A 24,931-nucleotide genomic window follows, 5' to 3' on the forward strand; every position below is an offset into this window, starting at 1 on the left:
ATCGGCCACACACCAGTGGTCTTTCTGCACTGGTATCCACATTTACATCTACTTATGCATCTGGTTATCTGGTCATTCATCCACACGATCCTGCATCGTATACGAGACCAGCATCCATTTTCTGCCATCCTCATCTGACGGAAGTAATCCATTTCCGAGACCCACAACCACATGTCATCGCTGGCTTGTCCTTATCTATTATTAGTGGCATCTTGGGTTCTATGTGCATGGACTAATCGCTATAACAGCAAGCAGCAGAGACATCATGCCTTTTTATGCCCAGGTACAGGCTTTCTATACATTTTAATATAAGGATCTAATATCAATTAACTTGCTAAAGACTAAACTTAGTGTGTCAACAAATGTTTTTTATGATTTGTACTTAGGAAAACGGATGACTTACTGTGGACTACAGGATCACAGGTTTAGGAGTGTGTCTATGGGAATGCTTGATGATTCTTCCAGAGGTACATTTGTGAGATCAGGTGCTGATGTTGGACGAGAAGGCCGGGCTCTAAGTCTCCACTCTAATTCATCCCAAAGGTGTTCTATTGGGTTGAGGTCAGGACTCTGTGCAGGCCAGTCAAGTTCCTCCACCCCAAACTCACTCATCCATGTCTTTATGGACCTTGCTTTGTGCACTGGTGCACAGTCATGTTGGAACAGGAAGAGGCCATCCCCAAACTGTTCCCACAAAGTTGGGAGCATGAAATTGTCTAAAATGTCTTGGTATGCTTACGCCTTAAGAGTTCCCTTCTCTGGAACTAAGGAGCCAAGCCCAACCCCTGAAAAACAACCCCGCACAACATAACACCCCTTCCATCAAACTTAGCACAATGCAGTCAGGCAAGTACCGTTCTCCTGGCAACCGCCAAACCTAGATACATCCATCGGATTTCCAGACAGAGAAGCATGGTTCCTCACTCCAGAGAACACACATCTCCACTGCTCTAGAGTCCAGTGGCAGCGTGCTTTACACTACTGCATCTGAAGCATTGCATTGCACTTGGTGATGTTAGGCTTGGATGCAGCTGCTTGGCCATGGAAACCCATTCAATGAAGCTCTCTACACACTGTTGTGCTGATCTGAAGGCCACACGAAATTTGGAGGTCTTTAGCTATTGATTCTGCAGACAGCTGCTTTGCTCACTTTTGCATTATTTAATGTGCTAAAAATAAATATTTAAAATATTTAATTTTTGAAATAATTCTTACTTTTTAGCATTTCCTTACACCTGCCTAAAAGATCTGCACAGCACTGTATATCTACAGACACACGCAATGAACTATATATTTTTTTTGTACGGTTAAAATACATGTACCCCCGACAGACAGGGAAGTGTACAGGAGGAGGTCAAACAGGACAGCAAAGAGTGTAAGACAGGGAATGCCCACCTTGTTGTGCCAAAAGGGGAGAGCTTGGCAGTGGCTCATAAGCTGCTCCAGGGGCTGGAGCAGGAACAGCTGGTACTGCAAAGCTCTTCAGGGGATGGGTGGGTCTGATATGTGCTGTAGGAATGCTGGGTCCTGAATCTTCATCCAAGGAGCCGGGTAGAAAACTGCCTCCTGGAGGATCTGGTTCCTCGCCCCCAGTCTGAGAAGAGGATGATGCTGCTGCTGCTACTACTGTGTCACAGCTGGGGGTATGTCGGACAGATTCTGTGGTGAGAAAGATCAATTGACCTTAATTACTTAACCAATGTGAACAAGAAGCTAAAATTTAAGTCATTGTAAACTTCTGAGATGAAAATTGAACAAAGCTGTATAAATTCTGGACTTCAAATGACTGTAGAGAAGAGATGGCTGCAGTTAAACAAATTACTACATGTTATACCAAATCGGGAATAAAGGATATTGATTGAGGCCCATCTGGGGGCCAATATTCTTTGTTCCTTGGATCACCATTCCTAATTAGGAATCCAGGAGGCCCATTCCATGAGAGCCTGCAGTTGGATATCTACATACTGCATGACCATAAAGCGTTATGTGACCACCTTAACAGGGGGTCAACAATTTCGGGTGAGTGAGGAATTCATCTATTGCACACACGAGGTGGAAAAGAAAATTTCTTGATTTATAGGATATTTTCCTATGGGACTGATATTCACCATCTATATTCAATATATTTTTGGGGGACTTTAAGTCACTATGTTGTTGTGAGAGCATTTTTGTTGGTATATAGAGCAAGCGCCTACCTATTCACGATTTTGTATAACAAGTGTATATTCACCATTTAGGGGCAGCTGCTATCACCACTTGCTACAAGCTGGCATCATCAATATTTGGATAACATTCACACTTATAGATTGTTTAGGCACCACAATATTGCTTTTCACACAAACTGTACATGTACTTGGAGTATTTGTTTCATCTCTCTGAACCACAGAGACTTGTCTCTTTACTGGGTATTTACAACCACCTTACATATACAGATTTGCCAATATATACTAGAGAAACAGTCATATAAACAAGATTGGATAAAATGCATTATTTGTTGACTGACAAGTAACCATACCAATATGGATGAGGTGCTTATCCACACTGAGTGGGAATGGAGTAAGATGTCCCTACTGCATAGAAGATATTGAAATGTTTCATCACAGCAGAGAAAATATACTAAGGGAATATACTACTGGCCACCACCAGTGGTCCATATTCTGCTTTTAAGGACATAGGAATATCAGATTTTAAAGAGACCCTGTTGTGTTTGCTGTCATTTCAGGAAGTCTTGACTGCTTATCCTGTTACATTATGTGATACTCTTTCATGTTACTTTTCTACTTTCTTCTATCAAAAACTGCAGGGGCTGGATCCACACTTCAGGTGGTCTGAAGCAAATTTTAGGCCACAGTAGTAGATGTTGGACTTCCAATAGACACATCTTTGTGTCAGAACTGCAGTAATAAGATGCTTTACCTCAACATACCAGATTCCATCCATTGCAAATTTACCAACCCAGATTATTCCTATAGTTTGGAGAAAAGTTAGATAAATGTTTTGTAGTTTATATATTTTAGGTAGTAACGGTATTCTATTCTAGTTTCTATAGTAAGGAGGGATTTAGATCATCTACATCTCCCCCATCAGTTTGTATACAATTTTATACACATACACTTGTTACCATTTTACACTAAATACAGAATGTACAGCTATTGGTCCGTTGCTTGCACAGCAGGCCCTTCTCTACCATTATAAGCTGTGCTGTTCTCACCTGCAGCCTGAGAAGTTCCACCCAGCACGTGCAGCATGAACCCAGGCACTGAGCGGAAATTACAGTTATCGATGGAATGGATGGGATGAGCACTGACAACCGCTGAAACAGAGACAGAATGGTGAAAAATGGGACATGGAAATAATGGAAGTAACAAATGACAGAAAACAATGTGCGTCCCATTTAAATAAATGCAAAGTACTAAATGAAGATGTGAAACAGAGGAGGTGATTTAGGTCTGAACAATGGCAAGCTTGAGGTGGAAGGTAGTGGGGATGAACTGGCTGGTCTGATTCACTGGAAGAACAACAGATATAAAAGAAAAGGTAAGTGTTGTCCAAAAATCAGATCCCAACTATAATTTTTCTAATGGAAGTAAAAAATTAAGCCTGCACAATAAGGCCAAACAATAATGTTCTAGTAAAAAGATGCATATTACCAAAAATCCAGTGTTGGATTTACTTTTGCACTAGTTATACTGGACAAAAAAAAAAAAAAAAAACACACAGCTTCATGCTTCTCTTAAAAAAAACTTTAAAATTTCGAGGCGCCCCAATCTATAAAGGGTCTCCCTTTCACAGCAGATCCCTGTGATCCCTCCTTTTACATCCAGATCCTCAGCCCCCCTTTCCACATCCTGTCCTCAGTTTTCATGGAGCTGACGTCCAGCCCAAATTGCACCATTAAAATGGATGAAAATGGATGACATGGCATGGTACCCCTGGGTTAAGGCAGTACCTTTGTTGAGAAATGCTGAGCTACCACCACCGCCTACATACACAGCCCCAAAGCCCCCTAACAGGAAATTAAGTCACAATGTGAAGCCCGCTTTCCACAGAACTTACGTTGTGGAGGCTGAGAGTCAAAAGGCATCATTATTTTTGGTCTCATTCCCCGACGTCCTGCAAGTGAGGAGATAGAATCCTCTGATTCCAGACCTGTGAATGAAGATTGAACAGTAACTGTTGGAATTGTAACCAAACACAATCACCTGTGTTCAGTAGAGGTTCCCCCTATGCAATCTAAGTATCATGCGCCTGCAAAAAATATCTATGTGGCACTATTTTCCGTCAAGTTTTCCCCACTGTAACTTTACTGTCATGAATAGTAATCATTCATAGTATATACCGCTGCTCTCCTCACCTCGGTATGAATTACTGTGCTGGTGAATGCTGCCTTCTGTAGTGCTTTCCCCAGGTGTCAGGTCCTGTGGGGAACGGGGCAGACTGGTGTCTGTCAGCATAGGGTTTGTTTCTGGAGACTTGTCCACTGGCTTTAGCTCTAGTCTTTCATGATGAATCCAAAGATCAGGAGGCTTTACATCCTTAGAGTTGCCTTTGTATTTATGGGACCCATTAACGGACTTGCAAGCAGCTCTTTTCCTGATGGAAAACATACAGGAATTGTTATTAAAGAAAAAAAAAGAAAAAAAAAAAGGATTTGAAGGAAATAAAACCAGCACACATCAGAAGACCTAAAAAAAAAAAAAATAAATAAAAAAATAAAAAAGTCTACACACACTACAAAACACTGCTTACCAAATTGCAGAACACACAAACTATGCTACGCCAAATCTCACCCCCTGCACATAAATACACCCGAACATCGCTGTTCCACCATCATACCCTTCCCTTTCTCAGCACAGCTCAACCCCGGCTACTCTCCCCCTCCAACAGCTCATGCTACCACACCTTTCCTTTCCAGCACAACTCTCTCTCCCCTGACTCCTCTACCAGCTCCCACCTTCACACATTTCCCTGTTCCAGCACAGCAGGTCCTCCTCAGTCTTCACCCTCCAAAACTGCCCCAGCCACTAACTGACATCTTTCCCTAACAGTCTTCCCCACCCCCTTCACTTTCATCCATCTATCCTAGGCCATCCCCCCCCACAGCAGCTAAACTACATCGCTCCCCAATCAACTCAATCCCCATACCACTGATATTCATCCCTCCCTTGCCACTTTACATCTCCTTTGCTGACATCCTTCATTCCAAAGTTACCTCCCCTGTCCATATATGACAACATCCAAACTTCTCTGGCTGTCTCACCTCTAGGGACCTCCAACCCTCCCGAGTCACCTCATCCATCCCTATTGCTTACATCCATCTCTCCCTAGCCCCCATAACCCCTGCAACTTACATCCCTCCCCAACTGCTATAATGCACCAGATCACCCTGCTCCCCAAGAATGCAGTGCTGCTAGTAACTTTTTAGTTTTTGAATACACTGGTTGGGTTTTCCTGGCTGCACTCACTATGCAATAAGCAAACATTTATGATTAGGACAAGAAATAGCTGTATGTTGTGAAACCATATGCAATAAATATTAGAAACTCACTTTTTATGGTGGGAGCTGGAACGTCGGGAGCAGATAGCAGCAATGACCACAGCAACTAGAACAGTTATAACTCCAAGAGAAACAATGATGGTTAACAGCATGTTCTGATCCAGAGAGGTGGGGCTTCCATGAGGACTATTACTGCCTGCAAACGATCCATCAAAATTCAATAAAAAAATAAATAAAACAAACACACTAATAAGCTTATTTACTAGTTCATGACAGGAATTTTTATACCCGATAGGACCACAACAATTTTCCTGATTCTGGAGATGTGTCTGTTTTGCTCAAACAGAGGAATTATGACTTGCCTGTAAATTCCAGATCTTGGTGTGCAGAACAAGACAGGCTGAATATTCTTAGACCTTGGATTACAGGCTGGTACCTTTGGGTGACTAGAAATTTGACACAACCCCCCGGGGCATAACTCTATAACTCTACCCTTCTTTTGTGAGGCTTTAGTGTTCTAGCAAGCAATGCAGAGTAACACAGGAAATGAGGGAAGGGTGTCCATAATATGGAATTTACAGTCAAGTCAAAATTCCTCTTATCCTACATAAGATACAAGACACAGGCTGGATTTTCATAGATCCTGGGACACCCCCCAAAGAATAAAAATGGTGGGCAATAACAAACAGAACTGTGCCAAGAGGCCCAACAATAACAAGGGTCAAATGAACCCAACTCAGACCCAACAGTGTGCTCCAGCAAGAACCTTGTGGCTTGGCTGAATACTGCATCCACAGAAACTTGGACTTCCACCTGGTACTTGGAGAAAGTACGAACTGAAAGACCAGATGGAGGCTTTTCAGATATGGGCAACACAGACTTGATTGTTGGAATATCCAGGAAATGCCTACTGATCTGGTGGAGTGAGCAAGTAAGAGCTGGAGGTATTATCCTTTAGGATGCTTTCACACTGATCCCTTTTTGATACGCTTTGTTCAGCTTAAGGGCCCTTTCACACTGATTAGTTTTTCAGCTAAAAAAGCAGAAGAAAAATGCATCACTTTAAATCTTCTGGAACTCTTCACACTGGTCAGTTGTGTTTCGGTTGTCTCTTTACAAGTCTTGCTTGCTGCATTTTTTGGCACGTTTGGTTTGTGTTTCAATGGCCCTTTCACACACGGATCAGTTTTTAAATACAACTTTAGGCAGAAAGGAAGGTCTTGGGCACAAGACTACTTTGTCTTTGTGAAGGATCAAGAATGGCTCCTTACAAGACCGAACCGCTAGTTCAGAGACACATCTGACAAATTTGATAGCCACTAAGGAACTATCTTTCTAGAAAAGATCATCCAAAGAAGGATGGATTCAAAGGGTGGTTTTTGCAAGGCAAAAAAAAAAATTAAGATCCCAAGGAAGCACAGGGTGCTGTATGTTGAACTAATCCTAGATTCTAGAAACACCTCACGTAAAGTTTTTTTACAGGGGGAAAAAAAAAAAAAAGTTTTTAGAACAAAATGGACAAGGTTGAAACGTGTTCCTTAGAAGTAAATAAGGCTAAATTCTGATTGTCCTGATTGTAGGAAGGCCAAAATGAGAGGCACAGGGAAGTCTCTGGGATTGAAATGCCTGTGTTCACACACACAAGGATTGCCAGGTATGATAGTAGATTTTTCTGAAGTGGCCTTTCTGGCTTTGAGAAATGTGAGAACAAAAGTATCTGAAACACACCTGTCCTATGCCTTGAAAGCCATGATTAAGAAGCAGGATGGACCAGGGGGCCCTGAAACAGAAGGTCTGGCCTGACTGGAATATGTGAAGGAACATCTTCTAGACTTTGAGTAAGTATTTGTCCCAGATTACTCTGGGATGGTTTGGTTCCATGGGAATCATTGGCTTCTCATCTTGTTTTATTTTTCAGTGCAGTCAAAAAAGAATTTGAGCTGGAGGTATAGCATACATGAACTGGAACAGAGTCTAGGAAAACATCAGAGATGCCAGTGATGCAGAAATCTTAATCCTGTCTGCAAACTTGTACACATCTGGGATTTCCCCATTTCTGACTTAGGAGACTGAAGAAATAGGGATGGAGGGCCCATTCCCCTTGGTACAGGCAGTGACAGCTGAGGTTACTTGTCTTTCAATTGTACTGGGATGGGAACAGTAGAGAGGGCTGGACAGTGTTTCCCTGCCTATGAGATGATCAGACTTCCATTAAGGCTGCCTGACTCCTGGTGCCCCCTTGGTGGTTGATCTAAGCATTATCAGACTGTACTGAACTGAAACAACCTCCCACTGGGGCAAGAGATGGTTCAGAGCACTCTGCACATCTGAGTTCCCCTTCAGAAGATTTTGTTTTTCTTTGAAAGAAAACAAGACTAAGAGGGGGTAGAATTTTTAACTCCGTTTTGTACCTCTTCAAAACCACCAACCAAAAAAGAGGTATGGGAAGAGAACCTGAGAAAGGCCAACTGTAACAGACGACCCCTGCTCTTAGGAGTGAGGGCGCCCCTTCATTGTGAAGAAAGTTTTGGTGTAGACTTGGTATGTTTTGTGATCCAAGTCTTGAGCCAAAAAGGACTGAGTTTTGGATTTGAGAAGATGAAGCCTGAGGACAGCAATAAAAAACTCTTCTGAGGAAGGGGGTTTAGAAACCTTTTGCTGTGGAATAAGTACTTTTCCTACTTTGACATCTTTGATGACTTTGTCACAAAATAGAAGTCATCCTTTATAGGGCATATATGTGGGGAGACGTTGCAAGCAGCCATAGGATTCTGAGCATACGGCTAGAAATGAGAATCATTCAGAAATCGGGGTGATAGCAGACAGTAGTGTCTGCAAGTGCTCTGCCAAGGTTCGATCCTGCAAAGGCAGGATCCTGTTGGTTGTTCAGTGCACTAGTCCAAGTAGCTGCAATCTGGGAAACCAAAATTACAGCAATGGCCAGATCCTGATTTGGGTATGTGAAGTTAAAAGGCCTTTAACCACCTCCCAACCGCCATATAAGGAAATGACGGACGGGTGGCGGTTCTCTCGTGCTAGGAGGACGTAATATGATGTCCTCCCACTCTAGCTGTGCATGCACGACCACGGGGGTGCATGGTGATCAGTGGATCACCGATCCCCCCCAGCGGCATTCGGTGGATCACAGCAAAGAGCTGATGACATAGGCTCTATCATGTGATCAGCTGTGTCCAACCAAAGCCGAGTGCATGTAAATAGGTAACGTCGGTTATCGGCAGTCCTCTCCTCACGAGTACAGCGCATGAGGAGAGGAGAGCAGGTAAGCGGCGTTCCTCAGAGGGGGAAATGGGCACTGGTTATCAGTGCCCTGATTATCAGTGTAGCCCATGAGTGCCGCCCGTCAGTGCAGAAGAAAAATTACTTATTATTTACAAACTTTTATAACAGAAACGAAGATAAAAAATTTTTTTTTCTTTTTTCAAAATTCAGGGTTTTTTTTTAGTTTAGCAAAAAAAGAAAAAAAACAGTGGTGATTAAATACCACCAAAAGAAAGCTCTGTCTCAAAAAAAATATAAAAATTTTGTTTGGGCATAGTGTTGCATAACAGCACAATTGGCATTCAAAGTGTGACAGCACTGAAAGCTGAAAATTGGCCTGGGCAGGAAGGGGGGACAGGAAGTGCCCAGTAAGCAAGTGGTTAAAAGTGTCTCAGATTTTCTTTTAACAGAATTTTTAAAAGGAACATCTATAGGCATAGTAAGAGGTTTAAGACTAAGATGGCAGGGTCTACTTCTGAAGCAGACCACTTTATAGTGAACTTTTATTTCCACTGAACAGAGCTTTGCAATGATTCTGCAAGAGATGACAAACTTTTCACAGGTTACCTTATTGTCATAACTTGACATTCCCCATTCATGAGTAAAAAGAAAGGGCTTTTTGTTGACTTGTTGCATGCCTGAGATAGAAAAGGCAGTAGGAAATGCTTGAGTACCTTATAAAGGGCTCTGGGTAGAACTGGTGGTAAGAGTGCAACCTAAGGTGTGATGTAAACCTAATCATACACCTAAAACTATGCACTGAATGGTTGAATCTTACTAACAAGCAATTGCTTGTTTTAAAGACAATTGCGGTTTTAAACTATTACTGTGTTTAGGCAAACAGACGCTGAAAGAAGTGGAGAGGTTTTTCCCTAAAAAAAATTATGTTGCAAAGCACGTGAAAAGAATACAAATAACCTATCCTTTTAAGTAAATAAAAATTAGTGCAAACAGAAAAAAATAAAAGGTGAACGACATATGCACATTCTTTAATATATAATGCATAGTTTGACAATCTAAATGTTTTGGGGGGTTTTTTATTCACAAGGAACTAAATCCCCTCAATGGGAATGTAATTCAGCAGTCCTGTGTCATCAGACCATCAGCACAGCCCTTGAACCTTTCCAGGAAACCTTGTTAATGTCAAAGAGGTATCATCAGAATTCCTGCAGTCATAATAAAGCAGAAGACTACAATATACTATAATGCTGCTTTTACCAAGCACTCTGTAGCGCAAGGAAAGCGTCCAACTGATCAGTTTCTAAAGGCCAAGTTCACCTTTGAAACATTTATCATCTCCTGCCTCCTCTCCCCCCCCCTCCATGATCACTGCTCCCTGTGACAGTGAATGAGGGATCTTCTGTCCCCACTGTCCCAATTAAAAAAAAAAAAAAAAAAAAAAAAAAAACTGGCTTACACCATTCATTCACAGTTTCTTGTGAATGAATACCTACAAGTACTGGCAGCCTTTGCGGCAGACAGCTAGTAGCGCTCAATGACCTGCAAGGGCGCAGGTGAGTGTTCTTGTAGTCCATTGATCCTTCCTGCCATTCAATAACTGCCTGCCCATATGAGGCATGGGTAGACAGTTTACTTCGTGTCTGCAGGATCCAGGTATTGCACTCGCGATCTGCTGATCGCATGTGCAATGCATTAAAGATTGCAGGTTTTTTTTTGTTTTTTTTTTAAAGCACATTTTTTTTACCTGCAAAACAGATGTGCATTTATTTTTTATGAAAGGTGAACTTATCCTTTAAAAGCTGGTGTTTCCTATACTTACATTCAGTACATTATAGATATATAGATATATATATATATACACCTGAACCATAAATGCATAAAGAACAAACAAATGTAATGCATAACAGTAGGTTGTTCTAATTCTAAATTGCTGTCAAATACTTTTACATCGTGAACTGATATTAAAATTTGACTCCAGAGAAAGTGGAAATGCTTCCTTCCAGTGGGGCTGCTTGTTCACCGTAAGGGTTAAATGCTCGTCTAGGTGAAGAAAAGCATTCTCCATTTTCTGGCGGTCTTAGGATAAAACAAGCAGATTCTGTGACATCAAATCCAATGCAGGGTTCATAGCCCTGCATTGGATTTGAGGACCTGAGGAACAGTCTACTGTTGGAGCATAGGGGAGTGCTGGCTGCTGAGTGAGCAGAGGACCAAAAAAATAAAACTGCTTGTTTTATCCTATAGACTTAAAACAAGCATTTAACCATTTCAGTGTGAGGGTAGCACCATGGCAAGGGCCTCAGGAGCTGGCCTTTAAATAAGCATATATATCCATGTTAGCCCTGCATGTCTTAAACAACTAATCGATAATTACCTCCGAGTGGTGTGGTTCCTATTTCTGAAGTGCGGCCTTTTCCTGATACACCTGAGGCTGGAAGAGAGATGATTTATATTACAACTCTGACATTATATGACGTTTAAAGTGATGTATTAAAGAGGTTCTCCGGGAAAACATTAAACTCTTAACACTTACTTACATAACAAGACTGTTCAGTGATTTACAATACTCAGCTTATTAAATTCCACAGGAGAGTTGATGGTTGCTTGAAGTCTCGGCCTTTATTACAGACGGGGAGCTTTGAGAGATACTGGTTGTTAGGGAAAGGAAGTCAAAGATACTCCTAGAATGAATATGTATCTATGGCAGCACCTCCTTACCATCTCAGCAATGCAGAACTTTAATAAGAAGTGACACTTCAAACAACCCTCAGCTCTCATGTGGAAATTAATGAGCTGAGAGCTTTAAATCACTGAACAGCCCCTCGTCAGTTGAAAGTGCTTAACTCTTCCTCGAAATTAACATTAAAGGTAGTAGGACTAGACACTGCCATCCCAATTCCCCTTTTAAAATTATCAGAGATTATGATTACCTTGGTTATTAGGCATGTACGGTGTTGATTCTGCCACGGGAAGGCATAATGAGAAAATAAGTTTGACTGGTCAGTAAATAATTAAAAAAAAAAATCAGGTAAAAAGGTAGTGAGGAAAATTAAGTGGGAACAAAGAAAATTAGTAAGTTAGAACATCTTCATCAGATCAGACAGTAAAAGAGAAAGCAGCAGCATTTGTTTGGAAGAATTGGCAAACCCACATTTAATGTGCAATAAAAGTAATCTCATGTGGTAAAGTGAACCAGTCATAAGTCTAATGCAGTTGTCTTCAAGACTATATAGGCTTAGTTCAATAAAACCAGAGGCGTTGTCCTGTTTCCATTCTCACTGCCAGTAAGTAAATCTGTAATTTAAGCAACCCTTTCTTTTGCCCATGCAGAACAGAAAAATGGTCACTTAAAAACTTTCCTCTCTAGTAGTATATGCCGCTGAGGAGGACAAGTGATCCAATAACCTTAATTTGCATGGACAAGGAAAAGGGTTTCTTTAAGATACAATCTTATCTACTGGGGGCTGACACAGTCTGACTTGCAAGCTGCATTCTAACTCAAAACGTTGTCACCTCACACAGTGGGATACTAAATAAGGGCTTCATTGTCCTGGAATTAGTATGCAATTCTTCAATGCCTTTAAAACGCCACATCTACAGCATGTCAGTAACATAACTACTGAAAGACAGAATAACAAAATAGAACACAGTAGATTCTGGTACGAGGACTTCAGTGCATAGATCTTTCCATGCAGCAAAGAAAGCATTCGCTTCAGTACAGAGGATTTGTAGCAGGGCCAGTCAAGTATGCATACAAGGTGTTACACTAATTTCATGGCGGGCAAGTGTTAGGGTTATGGCTAGTGTTTTTGGGTACATAATTGCTCTCTACACCAAACACTATGAACACCAATCTTGATGGCATAAATGAAAGAACGTATTAAGGTGGTTGTAAAGGCAGATTTTTCCATGCAACTTCCCACTGAAGCCTCCCTAAATACATACCTGAGCCCGATCAGGGTGGGGCGGAAAGCGTGAGTGAGAAATGTAGAGGGGGAAAAAAGAAAGGAGGGCCTCAACAGTCAGTACAAAAAACGAGGGACTACATGGTTCAACATAGGGACAGATGAGAGCAGTCAAAATTTGCAGGCAGATATCAGGTAGCCTGAAATTTTGTCAACTGTATAATTTTGCATTGCCTAGAATTTTCAATAAAAATACATAAAAGTGCATACTCAGAAAATGTGTTTAGAAAATTGGATGGTTGCTTCTCTTCAGGCTCTCACCAGCATTTGTTTAGCCACTGTAAATATATGTAATCAGAAAGGTCTCATGCAGTGGGCATCCAAGTGGTTTTTGTAGCACCTCCACTGGACTTTGGATAAAGTGGTTGTAAACGTATATTAAAAAAAAAAATAAACAGGTTCATATTTGTCTACTCTTCTCGGGTCCCCCGTCTGTGCTCCTGGCTCCTCTTCTCTGTCCATTGAACCCAAAGGAAGCCACTTCCTTGGGGGGGCACTTGTGCAGGCTTGCTCCTGAGCCCAATTGTCTATGTCCATTGACACAAAGTGGGAGTCGGCCCTGTTCCCGCTCCCTCATTACTGGCTTTGATGGATAGCAGTGGGAGCCAATGGCTCCCGGTGCCCCAGCAAAGCCTGTGAGACGTGGAACTGAGGGGAGAGGAGTTTTGCAGTCGGGCTCAGGTAATTAAACAGAAGGAGGGGCGGATACTGATGCCTAATCATTTCTTATCTTAAAGTGTTACTAAACCCACAAGAGTAAAATCAGTCTGTATATGCACGTAAGAACGTATTACTAAGCCCACAACAGTATGCTGTAAAGCATGCTTGTTATACTCACTGTGCAACCTAAGGGGTTAATCCTCTACATTGTGTAAAGGATGTTTAATCCAGGATTCTCTGATCCTCCCTTTCTTCAAGTGTCTCCCTCTTATCTCCTGATAAGACATATGGTGTGGAGACACTGCAGATGCTCACTTTGTTGTGTATTGCTAGAGAATTTTTTTTTTTTTCTCTTAGGAGAGTGCATGTGATCAGCACAGGGCCAATCAGCACTGCCTAGACAGAGGGGTTCTACATCCTCCCAGAGAAAACTCATCCTACAAGCTTTAACCAGTGCTCTGCTGAACACTGATAGAAGTCACAAGACTGCTCTAACTGCTGATGAGAAAAGGTATTTAGCAGTTTATATTTACTAAAATAATTGCATTTCCATGTTCTGTGTACTGTTGGAGACCGCATTAAGGTAATAAATGGTTAGGCATTATAACCACTTTAATGGGATGCCCTAGTTGTTCTCTTATAAGTTGGCAGACCTGGACCCAGGACTCTTTGCTTACAGGACAGTCTTTTCATGTATGGATAGAAGGAACCAATGGACTGATATCCACTAAAACAAGCAGGTGAGTAAGCCTGGTATAGAGTGAGAGATGTGCATCAAAACAAGATTCCATCTCCTCAGTACTTTGAGGTTGGTTTCCATGGCATTAGGGTAGACTGAGCTTTTAGCTGTAGAAGACCAGATTTCATTCCAGTTCTCATTAATGAGGGGAAATGCCATTCCTTTACCAGAATTAGCCATATGTTGGCTATGTCAAATAGCTGTTGGTCTAGCATATCGATGTGTATGGAGAAAGGGTGACTGGGAAAGAATACTTTGGCTCTACACAGGATTATAAGGTCAGAACCAAACACAGGATTCATGCCAAAAAGAAGAAGCTTCTAGTTACAGAAGACATTATTGGTAGATTACAATAGGGATAGTTAAAAGATGAATTTGCAGAATATTGGTCCATTCTTTAGGTTTGATTACCTTTTGGTGTACGGAAGAGCACAGCTTCTGACATGGGACCCATTCCTTTAGAATTTCTTGCTTGGATCTTAAAGTAATATGGAGTGTCTAGAGTCAGCTCTTGAATTTGGTGGGTCAGACGATTTCCAACAACTGGCTCTATTACCCAATCATGCAGCTCTGCATGAACATCTGTGCTGTAATATATAATATAGCCTGCAGGGGACAAAGTAAAAGTCAAGATTACGCTTTTCAAATGAATACAAAATTTTTCTAGCTAGCATACCTAATATACAAATGAACAACAGCACAGATGTGTTTGCTGTTGCTTTATAAAGCCATATGAAGCATCTTTCTACAAGTTACGCAAACTAAACTGAAATTGAGCATGTTCATGAGTGCGATGCTGGAAAATCACTTACCCCATGCCACATTGCATAGCCATGATAATGGCACCATTTTCTATGTTAAAGAATGCAATAATGCATCTCCCTACTACAGATTAGGAAATAAAACAGCAGCAGCACCCTGATGAGAAAAGCTCTCTGCTTTCCCCTCTCATTAACATATTCCTGCTTTTAGAATGACAGTGCTGTGCAATACAAGCCAGGTTAGCTCATACGATGGCCCTCCTCTTCTTCTTTGACTGATAGAAATTACAGCAAACTAAAACACAGATCTGAAATACTTTAGCTGAACATAAACCATTTTTCAGGATAATTTTAATAACTGGCTAAATGGAAACTTCTTTTCCATGTAAAAAGAATTGTATTTTACCACTATGATTGACTGGTGCCCATTACATTCTGTATGTTCATTCTGGCCCCACTTAACTGAACAATCCTGTTCTCCTGAGTATATGCTGTGAACATTTGAAAATGATTTATTTTCAAAGCAAAAAAAAAAAAAAAACCTGATACAAAGAGGAAAAAAGCAGCAATTCATTATTGCCACGTCACCTGTAATTTTGCCATTAGCTTCTGATGGAGGTTGCCAGTTCACAATAATAGTGCGTGGCTTGCCTTCTTTGCTCACGACAGTCACATCTTTAGGAGGTGAGGAGGGCACTAGATTATAAAATAAAGTAAATTGATACGTTGCATAGAACTGGATAAAGTGATAAGGTACAATTTAAAAAAAAAATTATACCTGATTCAAAGGTAGTGCCATGGGCAGTCATGCTCCATGTACTTGACCGTCGACCTTTAGTAACCATCACTGAGAATTCATAAAGGGTGTTTGGTTTTAGACCACTGACCAAGTAGCTGAGTGTCGTACTGTTTGCCATCTGAGAATGTGGAAATGTAACAAAAAAATACATGTGTTAATCCTAATGCATCATTTACCTTATTTTTCATATTCACAATGCTAGTTTAAAAGTTATTTCACTTGGTTCATACGGTTTTAAAAAAACAGTCAGATACCCTTTAATCAGCTTCTCACCTTGTACTTTGTGTTAGCTGGAATATTGGTCTTCCATCTTGCAGTGTAATAACGTGCATCTGTGATTTTCTGGTTCTTAGGGAGAGAGTTGTCTGCCCAAGTTAGCCGCACTGTGTCACTGCTCAAGATGGTCGCCTGGACCCCCACAGGGGGCAACATGGGGCTGGGTTCTGGAACTGGGGTGTATGAGGCATGAACAACATAAACATCAACTTCAGAAGTGTCTAAGTCACAAATTGTGAAAACACATGGGAAATTAAAACAAAATGATGAAATGGATGGAAAAATATGGAAAAAAGAACACAATTAAATGAAAAAACATGCAGGAAATAAATATATTACGTACAGCCAACCCCAGGCATATGATAAAATAAATACAAAGCAAACAAAAGGTAAAGGTTTAATAGTTAAAGTAGGAGAAGAAAGGGAGAGAGAAAGAAGAGAAACTGTTAGTATTATCAAACTACAAATATTTCAAGATTTCTTTCCATTGATTACATGTTCTCTTTGCCCTATAGAGCAAAATGTATGAATTATGCAGATTACCTGTGTGTTGTCGGGTTACAGCACTTTCATATAAAGGAATGCCTTCCCCCATATTGTTAAAAGCCTTCAGAGAGATGACATAGTGTGAACTAGGTTCTGCAAAGAAACATTAAGAAGTTAATACAAAATGTTTAATAGTAAAATATTACCAATAGTGATGGGAAATCACTTAAACCACAAAACACAAACTGCATTCAAAGAATCAGCCTGGAATGTTATTTGATTAACAAAATGTTAACAGCCTCAGCTCTTTGAATATTTCTGGTACATCCAGAGCCTGAAGAGGCTAAAATAAGCAGAAGACAGTTTTGTCCACCTTCTGATTTAACTGTAGAGGTGATCTGGGTGGCTGCAGAGCATCCCAAGTACCCCCCACGTACATCTAACAGTACAGCACAATCAAATATTATAGCAATACATGCTGAACATTTTTCCCATCACAAGCCTTTTAAAAAGAGGCATTTACACGCCCCCTTAATTCCATTTACATCACGTCACCAAAATAAAAAGAAAAGAATTTACAACTTTGCTTATTTCATATTTCCTCATTTTGTTTTATAGCTTTCTAAATTTGTTTTCATAGATAACACAACTATATGGTTTACTAAAATATACTGTTAACCATTTGCAAAAAAAAAAAAAAAAAAAAAAAGCTGGGTGATTTGCCACTAATAAATGTAATTAAATGACTTTATGAAGACTTCTCTTGGTGTCAAACATAGTCAAATGCAACCTACAGTCCTTTGACTTCCAAAAAAAATTATTAGTTGGTTGAGATTTCTTTTATTGGAAAAGAAATGTACTATATGGCTTTTTCCTTTTTTTTAGTAAGTTCATTAGATGAACCTAATGAAAGGAAAGAAAGAAAAAAAAATGTCCACACGATGGCACTGTTATAACAGAGATCAATCTGTTTCAGACTGGCTTTTCTCAATGCTGCTATAAAAGTGGTTACACTAATACAAAGTGTTACTAAACCCGTCTCTACATTCACTTTATCTGGTCTCCCATAGTACACATATGGAAATGCAATTATTTAGTGAATATAAACTGCTAAATACCTTTTCTCAGCAGTATATAGCAGTCTTGTGACTTCTATCATTGTCCACCCTGATCACTGGTTAAAGTTTGTAGTTTTCATTCTGCTCTTACTGCCCTTTGAGGCTGCATAACCCCTGACCCTCTTTCTGGACAGTGCTGATTGGCCCTATGCTGATCACATGCACCCTCCCTAGCCATACACACTAAACTGAGCATGTGCAAAGTGACTCCTAGATCTGTGTACTATCAGCAGATGGATTGGGGACATTAGAAAAACAGGAGGATCAGAGCAGGCAGGATCAAACATCCTTTTTGTACAATGCAGAGGATTAACTCCAATTAGGTTCCACAGCGAGTAAAACAAGTATGCTTTACTGCATATACAGACTGATTTTATGGCTGTGGGTTTAGGAACACTTCAAATGAGATTCTCTCTGATCAAACTGTTCTATTTACCTTCCTTACCAGCGATAAAATCCTCCTTTTTCCCTACGTTATAAAACAACGGCTACCAAGGTCTAGAATCCACCAGTCCTGGGAGAGAAGTCTAAGAGGGTGTCCTGCATCACTTCCTTCTGAAACAACACACCCTACTGAATACCAGTCATGCATACCAGTCTAGCAGGGTGAAAACCCTGATGTCTTCCTCCTCACATACTTAAGAATATAGCTGCATGGGAATACAATTCTGCAGTCACTTCACTGCAGTAGAAATGTAACTGAAGCATTGTCACCCTTGCAAGAGAAAGGCCTGTGGACTAGCAGAATCACCAGGTATTTATTATTTAAATAAAAAGAAGCACTTACTAATTTATAAGGAGGCACTTAGAATATTAATTTGGCCAAGGATGAACTTGTGGTGCCCTCGTCACTGTAGCACCATAAGATTTTACCCTCCTTCATGACCAGGCCTTTTGCACTATTTAGCACTGTACTAGAACTGGTAATTGTAGTCATGCAACACTGTACCCAAAAAACATTTACATACTTTTTTCACACAAATAAAGCTTTCTTTTGGTGGTATTTGATCCACAACTGGGTTAAGGTGAGGTTAAGGTCATGTCCCCGTTTTCTTGATTTTGGTTTCATGTTGAAAATACTGCTCTCCTGAACCTTATTCACCCCCTTGATGTATTTAAAGGTTTCAATCAGGTCTACCCTTTCCTTTCTTTCCTCCCGACTGTACATACTAAGCTCCTGAAGTCACTCTGGATATGTTTTATCCCCCAGACCTTTCACCATTTGTGTTAACTGTCTTTGGACTCATTCTATCTTATCAAAACCTTTCTGTAAGTGAGGTCGCCAGAACTGGACACAGTATTCTAAATGAGGTATAATTAAAGATTTATATAGGGGATAGTTGCTAATAAACCTATAATAAAAAGTAGTGTCTATTGATGAGTTTGCGTGAAAGTTATTGCGTCTACAAACTATGATATAGAGATATATATATATATATATATATACACACATACACACACATACACATACATATACACACACACACACACACATACACACACACACACACAAACACACATATATATATATACATACATACACATACATACAGGGGCAGACTGACCATTCAAGCACTTTCGAGAGCCCGGGGTCAGTATGGGGCCCCATGAGATGCCCCTGGTACCTTTCATTGTCTTTTTCATAGGCTTTTTTGGGTGTGGACAAGGACAGAGGGGCCCCATGGTCCCCTATTGCTCGGGGGCCCCATGAGTTGTCAGTCCGCCCCTGCATGCATGCATACATACATATATGCGGCGAAATCTAATTAACTGCCACGGACATCACCACTGACATTAATACAGTGATCAGAGATAATAGTAATAATAGTATACACTGTCACTGTACTAATGGCACTGGCTGGAAAGGGGTTAAAATCTAGGGCGATCAAGGGGTTACATGGGGGGTTAAATGTGTGCCTAACAATATGCAATGTGTGCTGCTTTTACTAACCGATTTCTTTGCAGGAATAAGAAGCAGAGGTCATTCTGTCTGTACAGAGCCCTGTGGCGATTGTCAACATAGGGTTTTGGGCTGTGATTTGACACAACCGATATGCAGGTCCCAGTCATGAATCATTGGCCGGGACTTGCTAAGACTTCCGCTGTGTACAATCACAGCAAATGTTGGCAGGAGGGACACGCTCCTTAAACCCGGGAAGCAGGCAGCAATGTATCAGTACATCACTTTGTCTGTTCAGTCGGACGTTCCTTAAGTGGCTAGTCTAGTTACGCTTTGTGGAAGACACAAAATATGCAATGGTAGATATACAAGCAACACAACATTATACTTTACCCAAATTTTCAATGGTGTAGTAACGCTGTTTGTGGTCAACACGAACTGTCTGTGCATGAGGACTTCCAAGTCCATAGCCAATAGCGTACCCACGAACAACTACTTGATGCTGATTTTCTGGGGGTGTCCAGCTAACAACAATGCTGTTCACCAAAGGACGCACGTGAAGTGAGCTTGGCATATCAGGAACACGCGACTCTGAGGAGGCAAAGAACACATTAATTGTGTATTCAAAACCAAGTGTTCAACACAACAGGCATAAAGCAATGCAGAATGAAGAATCACACAAGACTTTTCGTATCACAGCCACTATATAGCTCCTTTATGGCAGCCTAATAGTGGAGCTAGACACCTGAACATAACTTAAAGTTGTTGTAAACCTCAGACATGAAATATGAACAAAACCTATCCCCTCTAGAAGTGTGTGCTTGACTCAATCTAGAGCATTAAGTGTCATTTCTGTCCACTGCCTTGTTCCTCTGCTATAAGCAAAAGTCACTTCTGACACGTTTTCCTGAGACCAACAGAAAAATGGCGACAGGGGAGGGCACAGTCTGTGACTGACAGCCTCAGCTCTCTTCCTGTGTAAAAGGGATTGTGTCCCTTCCCTCCAGTCAGCTCTCAGAGCTCTCCTCACTGATGTAACTTCAGTTCTCGGCCCCCTGCTTTTCAGAGCAGAGAGAACCTGTGTAAATTCTGTACTTTGAATGGCTGTAGGGGAAAGAAGACTGTAGATAAACAGGTATAACTTATGTTGGAGGATTTGTTGCATCTCTGTGTATCACCTGAGGCCAGTCACATCACTGGGCATATGTAAGGGTTTAGAACCACTTTAAAAGAGAAATAAATGCTGAATTTGCACAGACATAAAACCTTATCAGGCTTCCTGCTAATCCTCAGTGTGTCACAGCTAGTGCAAAAAGCTGCCATCCTACTTTGCATCAAAGTTTATGAACGGTCACTCCAGCACCCATTTAAGGGGAACAAATACAGAATAATACAATTTGTATGCAATTCCTTTTGAAGGTAACCACCCTGCAAATAAGTTCTCTCACCATCAAGATCATTTTCAAATGTGTCAGTAGCAACCCAGTCAGTGGCTGGTCCGCTCCCATTTACAGTCATAGCCACAACCCGAAAGCTGTATTCTGTGTTTTTCTCTAGCCCTAGAGATAAAAAGCATTCTTAAGTGTCAGAGGCATCACATGAAAACAGGGATGACGCAGAGAGGTGACAGCACTCACCAGTAATAAGTTGTGAGAGCTGGTTGTCTACCAGGATCTCATTAGTTTCAGTTTTTCTTGCAGTCTTGCGATAACGCAACTTATAACCTACAATCTGTCCATTCTGAGTACCCAGAGGAGGGGGTTGCCACTGCACCAAGATGCTCTAAGAATTTAAAGAAATAAACCATTATAAACATACTAGTGCTTTGTAATAACGGTTTCCTGAAAACTGAAATTCCCATACTGGGCAATCAAATGCCAGACTGTAAAATCCCTTCATTTTAGAATGACAGACATGGCAGACAGCCTTACTATATTCATCTGGCAGCCTTTCAACCTAATTCACAAAATGTCTAAAAAAAAATAGCTACAGGCACACTTCAGCAGCCACGTCAACAAAATGCACAACCCCTCAGTTTCTTGTCATAATAATTTTTTTTTTTCTTAAGAGATTAAAGCAGAGCTCCACTCAAAAGGGGAAGCTCCGCTTGTCTGCCTCTTGCCCCCTCCACTGCTACATTTGGCACTTTTTGGAGGGGAGCAAATATCCTGGTTTTGACAGGTACCTGCTTCCACTTCTGGCTCACTGAGCCGGAAGTTGGTCCCCTTTCCTTCCTCCACGCAGTCTTCTGGGACACGTCACAGGTCCCAGAAGACTGCCGGATAATTCAGGAGGTGCAGCATGACTCGCACATGAGCAGTGGGCACCTGTCTGTGAAGTCGTAAACTGTCACATCAGGGTGCCCACAGTTGAGATGACAGCGTCAGGGGGAGAAGAGAGAGAAGGGACTGCATGGGTGAGCACATCGCTGGACCCTGGGACAGGTGAGGGTGTGTTTATTAAAAGTCAGCAACTACAGTTTTTATAGCTGCTTACTTTTACTAAACACGAAAAAGACTGAACTCCGCTTAAGCCAATCAAATGCTTTAGATTCTTTTACCGATTTACAGTCAACCATTTTGGTAGAAAAGTTGGCTATAATACATAATAAATAAAAAGATAAACAACTTTAATGTATACACATGAAAGATGTTCTAAATCAGAACAATGTACAGGTTTTATGGGTACAGAGAACTCCTCATAGAAATTTTAAGCATGAAATAATCATAAGAAGCAGGCATTTGATAATAGGAAAATGTCTGAGCAGTGTAAGACTATGAGAGTGAATGAACGCAGCGGTTACCTGTGAGCTGCGTACTTCCAGGGTCATGTTCTGAGGAGCAGCACTGGGTACTAAAATATAGGCAAATGACAAGGAAAATTTAGCACTTGTGAGCAAGATTGGCGAAAAGAAGCACTCAAAGAAAACAGCAGTGAGAATCACAAAAAAATATGTAAACACAAACCATCGGAAAGAGTCCTGACAATGACATCCTGTGTTGACACTCCGGGCCCATGTTTATTAATCGCCACAATTCGGAATGTATACTCCGTGTATTTCTTCAGTCCAGTGACAGTGAATGAAAGCCCCCCCACATCAATATCCTAAAAATTTAAAAGGGGACCGGTAAATACACAGGGCAATCAGAACCATTAGATAATAAAGCACTAAATAGTTATTTAAAAGGTAATCTTAATCTTATTTATTTTCATATCCAAAAGTTTCTGCACATGCTAATGTCCTATGAGCTGCAGATATAAAAAGCAGGTATACCCTGAGACCTAAAGGGTTCTTCTGTGTTAAAAAGGTTTAAAAAGTTGGTTCTAAGATTTCTGTTACTTCTGTATTAGGCTACGTTCAGCGTTCTGTATTAGGCTACGTATTAGGCTTGTTAGCAAGCGTCAGACAGGTGTTTGGGAAACGTTTTTACCTTTTCCAAAACGCCTAGGAAAATTCTGCGCATTGAAGCACATAGTGCTGTTCAAACAGGAGCGTTAGCGTCATGGCACAACGGACGCCTCTGATCGAGTCAGGAGGAGTTGAAGCCTCCTATTCACGTCTATGGTGCCGGTACAACGCGGTTGCAGAGCGGTAACGCCATTCAAACTTCATTATAGGCGTTTGCTGAGCGTTAAAATGCGCATGCGGAGTTTGCGGAGCGTTAAAAATGCTCCGCAAACGCTGGACCAATGCTTGTCAAACACTATAGGGGCATTTGGCAAGAGTTGGAAAAACATTCAAGTGTGAACGAGCCCTTAAACATATTAAAAAATGTCCCATTATGTTTTTTACTGACCTGTTCATTTCCTGCCCCTTTCTCCATGTAATAGAGTTTGTAGTTTTGTATTTCCCCATTCCCTGACAGTGGTGTTTCCCAGCTGACACTGACAGAAGTTGGAGAGGAGGATGTGGCTCTTAGATTTGGTGCAGGACCTGGAACCTGAACTGTAAAGTTTAAAAAAAATAAAATGCAGATAACAGTCACAGCTTCATACATTGGACGATGTATTACTTTCAAACTCAATACTACTCTAATGTAGTAGTCAATTCTTATGTCAAGGTCAAGATTAGAAGACAGATTCCTAAATTGAGAGCAATCATACTTAAATTTTATGGATACTCTCAATTAACCAAAAAAACCATCCAATATAATGTAAAATTATGATTCTGTAACACGTCTAATATACAGAATAATCACACAGACACGGCACAAATGTTTCACACTACCAATTTAATATTTTTCTTAGACTAAGAGAGAAAGCCCATATAAATCTATAATTTTCCTTTACTTTCATACTTTACTAGCAAAAATCAGTGCACAAGCGCAAGTCAACCATACAGGGGTATCCCATCTTTTGTGTAAACACATATCCATATCTACAAAAACCTTTAAAGTGGTTCTAAAGGCCTTTTTTAAAAAAAACTAAAATAAAAAAGGAGGTTATACTTACCTGCTCTGTGAAACAATACTGCACAGAGCCAGACCCTTAACCCTTCTTTGGCAGCCCCCCAGCAGCTCGCTTCACTCCTCCTTATGAGTGCCCCCATAGCAAGCCATGTGCTATGGGAGTTTCTGTGCATGTGCACTCCCAAGCTGGGCTGTGCGTGCCAATAGACACAGTACAGCTCAGCCATGCCCCCTACTCCTTTTTCATAGGATTTGACTGACAGCAGCAAAAGGGGGAAGTTTTTTTTATCTTAATACAGGGCATGCATTAAAGGTAAAAACAACTAAACCTTAGAATCACTTTAAGGTTTGATTCACACATATGCATTAATGTGCATAGCCCGGCATGTCAGTGAATAAAAGTGTTCATACAACTAAACATAAATGTCAACCTTCAATGTGTGTTGACATGAGTTGTTAATGTATAGGTGTGAACACCGCCTTAAAGCTGAACTCATCATTTAAACACATTGGATTAAGTGTATTCTGTTCACAAGTCCAGAATATTCAGATTTGCAGCTGCAGAGTAGTGGGATTAAATGCCATTCATCAACATACACATGTTCAAACAACAACTATTAATGTTTTATTTTATGTCAACACTCAAAAGTGCCGCCCCTTGCAAGAGCAAGGAGTCCATGCTCTTGTTTATGTGAGCCCATTCTGGATTTCTGGGGTGTCTGGAAGATATAAAGCTATAACACCCATGTTAAATCAAAGGTGTTCAAACCTTCCAAGATGTCTTATCAATATACACATGTACAAGGGCACATGATCATAGTTCGCAGCTGGACCCTTAATAGGTAACATAGCTTTAATCAGAATATCATTACCCTGGTCATGCCTTAACCTCTAATAAAAAAAATTTCAACTTCTGAAACCAAAAATGTGCCTGTGACTGCATCTTCCTTTACTTTCAGAATGGGTTCACACTAATGTGATTCACAGCGTTTGCCACACCACATTACAATTGCATTCATGCAGTCTGGTTCGGGTGTTAATGTTAAATTAATGATGGTATGCCGTTGCTTCAGAGCGCATA

At 40.8% G+C, this 24,931-nt stretch overlaps 1 protein-coding gene across 8 annotated transcripts in view; it reads right to left on the reverse strand.

Annotated features, from left to right (window-relative positions):
- NEO1 (neogenin 1) overlaps positions 1 to 24,931 on the reverse strand; it is a 200,397-nt gene that overhangs the window by 10,942 nt on the left and 164,524 nt on the right. For 2 of the 8 annotated variants that reach the window (XM_089671394.1, XM_089671391.1), the window contains exons 10-27: positions 23,239 to 23,387; positions 22,408 to 22,546; positions 22,245 to 22,294; positions 21,079 to 21,223; positions 20,890 to 21,000; positions 19,835 to 20,032; positions 16,481 to 16,576; positions 15,935 to 16,158; positions 15,641 to 15,779; positions 15,451 to 15,558; positions 14,513 to 14,707; positions 11,668 to 11,697; positions 11,112 to 11,168; positions 5,549 to 5,693; positions 4,355 to 4,593; positions 4,057 to 4,149; positions 3,212 to 3,313; positions 1,396 to 1,659 (exon numbers count right to left, since the gene is read on the reverse strand). In XM_089671394.1, coding sequence (XP_089527520.1) covers positions 1,396 to 1,659; positions 3,212 to 3,313; positions 4,057 to 4,149; positions 4,355 to 4,593; positions 5,549 to 5,693; positions 11,112 to 11,168; positions 11,668 to 11,697; positions 14,513 to 14,707; positions 15,451 to 15,558; positions 15,641 to 15,779; positions 15,935 to 16,158; positions 16,481 to 16,576; positions 19,835 to 20,032; positions 20,890 to 21,000; positions 21,079 to 21,223; positions 22,245 to 22,294; positions 22,408 to 22,546; positions 23,239 to 23,387 — 2,484 coding nt within the window. The remainder of the gene's footprint in view (positions 1 to 1,395; positions 1,660 to 3,211; positions 3,314 to 4,056; positions 4,150 to 4,354; positions 4,594 to 5,548; positions 5,694 to 11,111; positions 11,169 to 11,667; positions 11,698 to 14,512; positions 14,708 to 15,450; positions 15,559 to 15,640; positions 15,780 to 15,934; positions 16,159 to 16,480; positions 16,577 to 19,834; positions 20,033 to 20,889; positions 21,001 to 21,078; positions 21,224 to 22,244; positions 22,295 to 22,407; positions 22,547 to 23,238; positions 23,388 to 24,931) is intronic. The other 6 variants (XM_089671396.1, XM_089671392.1, XM_089671399.1 and 3 more) reach the window with 4 other exon arrangements.

This window comes from Staurois parvus, unplaced genomic scaffold, assembly GCF_062004578.1.
Source record: "Staurois parvus isolate SC_StPar_1 unplaced genomic scaffold, SC_StPar_1.0 ptg000105l, whole genome shotgun sequence".
NCBI classification, from domain to species: domain Eukaryota; kingdom Metazoa; phylum Chordata; class Amphibia; order Anura; family Ranidae; genus Staurois; species Staurois parvus.